Genomic DNA, 7,500 nt, shown 5'->3' on the forward strand with positions numbered 1-7,500 from the left:
AAGGAAAATTTTGGCAAGAAACTTTAGACTCGGTTTGTTTCTGTTTGTCTTTTTTTCAATTGAAGGAACATTTACGCTTACTTTAGCCTTACTCTAATACAAGCAATCAGCTCATCCAATTTATTAAGGCTAAAATTTTATTTTTAGTCGCAAGTTAGTCATGGAATATACGCATCAAGGATCGCATAGGCCACATTAAATTTTACTTTTTGGCGTGGATAGAAAAAGGCATAGCGTAGCCAAATAAGTAATGGTCGTATCAATAAAAGAGAGGAGTTTCAGTAAAAAAACGAAGCGAAGACGAGTTAAGGGCCCATACGCACTAGGCTGAAGAAATTTGTTTGGCTCAACCAAAATTGTCTCCGCTAAATTTTCAATCTGCTAATCGTGGCCGCACTTGAAAACGCTTTCTTTAGGTTGTACAATATGTATAATTGACACTCCTAACAAAAATTTGTCCTGCTCCGAAGCAGGACGACGGCGCATTTGAAGTTTGATAAGGCTTGACAAAATTTGGTGAGAAAAAAAATCACTGTGCACACTCGTAGGACGGAAATGATGACAAATTTTTTCGCAAAATAAGCAAACATTTGCCCACTGCGTACGAGCTCAAAACCAGTCGCATCGCAGTATGATCTGGGCGACCAAAAAAGCTCCATCGGAGATCAGTTAATGAGCCTTTTAATGAAATTAAAATACAATCGTTCAGTTCAGGCGGACAAAATGCGTTGCAAGAGCCCCAGGTATGATCGTATACCATACGTTAAGATTTGTCTCACCACAACAGCCGTTACTTTATTGCCAAACTACCCTAAATGTATTATAGGGTATAAGCACGATAGCTACTGATGGATTCATTCATTTTCTTCAATACTGAGATTTGGGCAGTTTCGATAGTGACTAGACAGGCCGACTTTAGCGCCAAAAACTACCATCTCATTCTATATGGCGATGTTTTTACGCGGGAAAAATGTTGATCATACTTATGCATCTAGCGGTAAATTAAGGGAAATACCGAAGAAAAAAGGTTTTGCCGGATCCTCTGGGTTTGAGGCAATAAACAGTTGTTTACCTAAAAAGGATCTCACCTCTGACCAGCTTCGCATCATCATAGGCATCATGCGGTACTTGATTTCGATTGCAGCTGTATGAACGACAAACCTCGCCAATTTGACTTGAAGGTTGTTTAGTATGCATCTTTTTTGGGGGATATTAGAAAGGTGATCTAACACAATTATCAAAGTGTAAAGAGCTATCACTTTGTTATGTGGGAATAGAGCTAAAGCAGAGCAAAATCTTGCGATACAAGCGGGCCTTTGCAAGGAAAACTATTGCCAGATCTTGATTGACAAGACGGGTAACATCGATCACGTGATTTGAAGTTTCCGGATATTTTAGACATTATGAAGTAAACGCTTGAGGCGGGGGGTGGGGGGGGGGGGGGGGTAATTGATCTAAAAAAAGAAAAGTTTGTAGCTTTGAAAAAAAATTCTTCGACATTCCTTTGAGAAATGCTTTTGGTTTCTATCATTCCCGAGCTGGTTTGGAGGAGGAAAGGGGGGAGGGTTAGCGGAAAATTTCGAGTTGCCTGTTTTTTTTGGGGTGTTGAGGGGTGTTCAGAAGGGTCTTTGAGGGATTTTAGAGAATGAAAATGAAAATACCCAGATATCTTCTTAAAGCATTTTCTAGATATTTAGATATTTGTACCCTAATCCTCACTGAAATGTCTTTCTTTCTGTTGTTAGACCACCTAAGTCATAGATTTACGTAGTCAGAAGAGATCAATGTGTGTTTCAATGGTAGCCGTCATAGAAAGTGGTAGAGGAGATGCGACTTTCTGATAACCTCTGAAGTTGCAGACGAGGCAGGCACTCAGGCAGACAGAATGTGTGCACCACCCAACTTTGGCATAAAATATAAGGGCTCTGTCACGGCACTTTTACAGCTTTTCCGTCCTAAGGCTCCAAATTTTCCGCTAACCTTCCCCCTTTCCTCCTCCAATCATTTCCGTCCTACGAGTGTGCACAGTGATTTTTTTTCTCACCAAATTTTGTCAAGCCTTATCAAACTTCAAATGCGCCGTCGTCCTGCTTCGGAGCAGGACAAATTTTTGTTAGGAGTGTCAATTATACATATTGTACAACCTAAAGAAAGCGTTTTCAAGTGCGGCCACGATTAGCAGATTGAAAATTTAGCGGAGACAATTTTGGTTGAGCCAAACAAATTTCTTCAGCCTAGTGCGTATGGGCCCTTAACTCGTCTTCGCTTCGTTTTTTTACTGAAACTCCTCTCTTTTATTGATACGACCATTACTTATTTGGCTACGCTATGCCTTTTTCTATCCACGCCAAAAAGTAAATTTAATGTGGCCTATGCGATCCTTGATGCGTATATTCCATGACTAACTTGCGACTAAAAATAAAATTTTAGCCGCAGTAAATTGGATGAGCTGATTGCTTGTATTAGAGTAAGGCTAAAGTAAGCGTAAATGTTCCTTCAATTGAAAAAAAGACAAACAGAAACAAACCGAGTCTAAAGTTTCTTGCCAAAATTTTCCTTTCATGTTTATCACTCAAAAGTTTACACTCGTCTTCAATTCTGCTGTCAAAAAGACAAATTCAAAGTCGAATTCACTGAATTCACTTTGCTCACCGCGTTCGTTTTTAATTACCACCTTTTACACCGTTATCTCAATTATATGATCTTACTTCTTTAAGCAATTGCCTTTTTTTTGTTTTACTTAAAAGTTTGGAAAGATTTGCACGAACTCCGAGCTCTCTCTTTGTAAACAAATCTGTGATTGACAGCTTAATTTTTTTACGGATGGTCTGAACTGACCGAAAACGAACAACGACTCCCTAGTGTATGTAGTGTCGCTGTAGTTTGCTGCAGCGAATAAAAAACAAGTTGTTTTAAAAATAATGTTGCTGTTTAGATGGTCCCTTTCATTACGAAAGGGCTTATACGAAAATGATTTTGTCGAGCGTTGACTTCAAAATTTGCATGTTTTGTTTTGTCTCACGCTCGCCTGCGAGCAACTACATGTAGATAGGTAACTCGCTGTTTGTTCGTTTCTTTTCTTTTTTTTACACGGAACGAGGTAGTTTTCGCAAATTAGGTGACATCCTTTGACGCTCACGTTTTCTGTTGCATCCGTACATCAGTTGTTGTTGATCTTTTTTTTCACTTTTGACGTTGTTATTTGAGGAATTTACGCACTTGCCGTAAAGCTGCGATCGTCGACTAACACTCCGAGTTGACGGATGACTCAGAGCGGATTATCTCCTCAAAAATGAAAAGTTAATGCCTCATCCTTGCCGGGTCGAATAGACCAGGCAAAGGAAAGTCCTTCAAAAGCAATTTCTGTTAGAAAGAGCAAACTGCGAGTTTGTTTTTCACCTCAATATTTTTTTTCGCAATGGCGGCGTCCAAAAATTGTCGCCGTGAGCTCATGTGTCAAAGTTGTGTATTAAACAACTTTGACGGTCAAACTTGTGTAATACACAACTTTGACGGTCAAACTTGTGTATTACACAACTTTGACCGCAAAAAGTGACGGTCAAAGTTGTGTAATTCTTGGTTTTCACCCACGTGACCTTAGTCCTTGACAACCGTCGTTAACCGCCATTGTGGAGCCCCTCGACTCGTAAACAGAGACGCGTAGAGAGAGATGTGAGTGAGTTGTAGTGCGATGGTTCTCTGTATAATACCTGGCTGTGGAGTAAAATCTGGAAACAAGGAAGGTATTAGTCTATTCCGTATACCTATCGTTGTTGATAAGAACGGTGAAAGTTAAAAACAGCTAACAGAAGATCGCCGAAACGCGTGGATTTCACAGATAAGCGGAGACGACACGAAATCGAAAGACTTTGTTTCTGGGAAGCCTGCCTTACTCTGGGACAGATACAACGAACAAAGGACAATTTAAAAGCTTTCGCAGCGATTGACTCACGGTTTAATGTTAGATTTTAACTTTAAGTGTGGGGTTGGACTTATTTTGCTGAAATTGTCTTTACAGGTTTAGCAATTAAAGCTTTTGCGGTGATTGCCAGTAACGGCTTTTGCTGTGAACAGTTGTGTTTTATCCTGTAAATTAGGCTTTCGCAGCGATTTAGCACGCGTTGGTTCAGGGTTTTAGGGTAAAAGGCGAGCGAGTCAGAATTTGTCGAAAGTTGGCTTTTTTTCGATAAAGCGTTTCTCGGCCGGGTTTCCACCGATGTCTTCCCAATTCACACCACCGAAGCGCTTGAACCCCTCAAACAAGTGTGCTCAATTTGGACCGAAACCACAACGTCGCGGAGAAATTCATCTTCGAAAATTCATCTCATTAAATATGAGGTGCTCCGGTTTTGAATATTTAATGAGGTGAATTTAACCTGAGTATCAGGCGTTTGGGCGTTTGTGATACTCAGGTTAGCAAATGTCTAACTCGGAGGCGTTTTATTCGATTTCGCTGAAATTCGACAGGCGAATGCGAGGGATGGAGCGCCCAAATTGACTGAGTTTGAAGGAAATCGGACGAATTTCGAAGGAAAAAAGCTTCTCACCTTCTCAAGGTGAAGGACTGAGACTCTAATCGACCAAATACTTTGACAGAAGAAGAGGGAAATCATCGAAACAAAGGGAATGAGGAGGCCTTTTCTTCTCATCTGGCGGCCATAGCAGTTAGCGAAGGTATTAAAAGAAATCCAACTGGAAACTGATACAGATAAGGTCGACGCCGAGTGTCAAACTTCCGAGTCACCTTGGCCACAAACAACAACAATCTTGCCCGCGATTTCCTTCCCTTGCTTAAACGGACGCAACGAAACCAGAAATCATCTGGTTGTACGCTTTCAAAATTTTGAAGGCCTTAAACTGCTTGTTTGTATAGTAGCTTGTCTCTAAAACTAACTAGGAAAGCAAGTCTGAGACTTCTAGAGGAGCCAAACTGATCGCTCCGTATGGCCGCTGGGTCTACGCAAACGACAGAAAATCTTCTTCAAATAGCGCTCTCGAACGTGGCTTTCGAGGTTTTTTTTGGGTAGGATGAAATTACTGGTACCTCGTCGAGTGATTTTGGGTCGCTTTCTTGGGAAATATCCATTGGAAAGATGAATTATTTGAAGACTTCGAACGTGAGCGCTCAAAATGTCATACATTTCCCTATAATCAGGGGCACCAGAATGGCGGAAACCTAATTTGCATAAAGTTATGACGTCAACTGAAAACCGAGAATACACAAGTTTGACCGTCAAAGTTGTGTATTACACAAGTTTGACCGTCAAAGTTGTGTATTACACAAGTTTGACCGTCAAAGTTGTTTAATACACAACTTTGACGGTCAAACTTGTGTAATAAACGAAAAATTTAGAGTCCGGAAACAATCTGACAGTCCGGAAACAATCTGACAGGTGTTTAGATTGTTTATGATTTTTTCCATTTCTCCAGTACCTTCAGTGGCACCTGGAAACTTAACATTAAGTTCAAGCTCTTCCCTTACTTTGGATATCTTATGGGATGCAATACCACAAAAGAAGCAACATGGAAAACTCCTGGGTTACAAAATCTTCTACAGAAAGGAGGGATCTGACACTGAGAAGACGGTGAATGTTGGGCCAGATATTCTCATGCTCAAAATCACAGAGCTTAAGTTTGCAAATTACTCTGTAAGAGTAGCTGGATTCACCGGAGTTGGTGTTGGAAAATTCACAGATGCATTAAAAAGATTTCCGCGTGAAGGAGGTACTGTACAAAATAATTATAGACTATAGAACATAGGCGAGGTTGTAAGGTTTCCAGTCAAATAACTTTTTATAAAACGCTTCGCTTGTACGAAGACACGATTCCTGTGAGGTCAGTAATTGTTTAATAATATTGGTCACCTCACAATCACGTCGCTTGTTTGTTTCTTTTCTTTCGTGTTCATTTGTTTGTTTTGAGTATAATTTTTCAGTCAATGTCAATTTGTATTTTAAATTACAAAAAAATTACATAGTCGATAATACATACACATCAAGACCTAAAATGGGTCTCGGCTTATAGCCGAGTATTATGCAGTATTATGAGTATTAGTTTGTGTCAATCAAGTTGATTTTTTCTGTAAGAAGTTTGGGGTCTCGGCTTATAGCCGAGCTCAGCTTGTAGCCGAATAAGTACGGTAGTACATAGACTATAGAATTCAGGGCTTAATTCATTGGAACACCACATCAAGGCTGTTGCCTAACAGGAGCCCGGTAGCCTGGGGCTCCCAAAGAATAGCTCTGGGCGCCTTAATTTTTCACAGTAACACCTTTCACTTCATATGTTGGGCTCCTAAGTTCTCAGCGTTTAGCTCTGAGGGCCCCTTTAAAATTTTCTTAGGCAGCAGTCTTGCCACATACACAAATTAAGCTGGAAGCCTTTACTTACACAACAGTAAGAGTTTTTATCATAATGATTATTTTAATGATATGGAAATAAGCAGCTTTGTATTCAATAATTATTTGGTAACTGGTAACTGACAACAATGGAATTTGTTGTTGTTGATCATCTTTCTATTTTACATGTGGTTGATGTTAGTTGGTGATAAGTTTTAGAAACATTCAATTATCTCAGCCAGTGTGAGAGGGTATATGTGCCAATATGTGTGAGTAACTTACAAGTACATGTACGTATTGAAAAAAATTATTGTACACATCTTTGTATCACCATATACATGTAGCAGTTATAATGTAGATTTGAAAGTTGACATTGTTACATAAATTCTTGAGTAAACCTCAATGACCCATCAGGGTGTCTGATGTAAAGTTAAAAAAGGTCTTGTTCTCTGGTTAAAAAACATTTAATGAAGTATGAAAATGATGCTGAAAGTGACAGCATATTAATACCCTTAGTTGGTTTGCATTACATGTAATTGCCTTCCTGGGCTGGGTTTCCCAATATCATCATCACCTTTATGACAATTGCTTCCAGTTACATTTAATTTAGCCCCATGGTTTCAAGTTCTTATTGCTCATTGTGTGGTGGGTTCTTTACTTTACCTTTTCCCTTTGTTGTTGAATGAGTACACCACAGAGTGATGACTTAAGAAATAATTACTGCAAAACAGATGGAATACATGCATTGTGAACATCTGATTATTTTTTCAGCTGCTTCCCCTCCCAGGAACCTACAGCTGCGTGTAGTTTCATCTACTTCAATTGAAGCAAGTTGGGATGAGCCTGAAACAAGAAATGGACACATCAGACGTTATGTTGTCTCATATGGCAAAAAAGGGATTGATTCTCATTTTTATACAACAGAAACTAAATACCGCCTGATATCTTTGGACGAAAATACACTTTACTCTGTTCAAGTGACTGCTGAAACCAGTGTTTCTGGAAATCCATCGGGCACTAAACAAGCCACAACACTCGAAGATGGTGAGATCTTGATAAATATGGCCTGGCAGATGCAGGCCTTCTGATATTGCGCGATGGTGCGATTTTGCACAATTGACCTCATATCGCATCCGATCACACACAATTCACGAAAAATCCC

At 39.7% G+C, this 7,500-nt stretch overlaps 2 protein-coding genes across 2 annotated transcripts in view; both read left to right on the forward strand.

Annotated features, from left to right (window-relative positions):
• Positions 1-7,441, forward strand: part of LOC138016350 (cell adhesion molecule DSCAML1-like) — a 48,202-nt gene extending 40,761 nt beyond the window's left edge. Inside the window, exons 7-8 of the mRNA XM_068863505.1 lie at positions 5,431-5,724; positions 7,110-7,441. Of these exons, the coding sequence (XP_068719606.1) occupies positions 5,431-5,724; positions 7,110-7,426 (611 nt within the window). The 3' untranslated portion in view covers positions 7,427-7,441. The remainder of the gene's footprint in view (positions 1-5,430; positions 5,725-7,109) is intronic.
• The window catches only part of LOC138017101 (receptor-type tyrosine-protein phosphatase delta-like), a 167,960-nt gene that overhangs the window by 126,148 nt on the left and 34,312 nt on the right, over positions 1-7,500 (forward strand). The gene's annotated exons all lie outside the window — the stretch shown is intronic.

This window comes from Montipora capricornis, chromosome 9, assembly GCF_036669925.1.
Source record: "Montipora capricornis isolate CH-2021 chromosome 9, ASM3666992v2, whole genome shotgun sequence".
Classification (NCBI taxonomy): Eukaryota; Metazoa; Cnidaria; class Anthozoa; order Scleractinia; family Acroporidae; genus Montipora; species Montipora capricornis.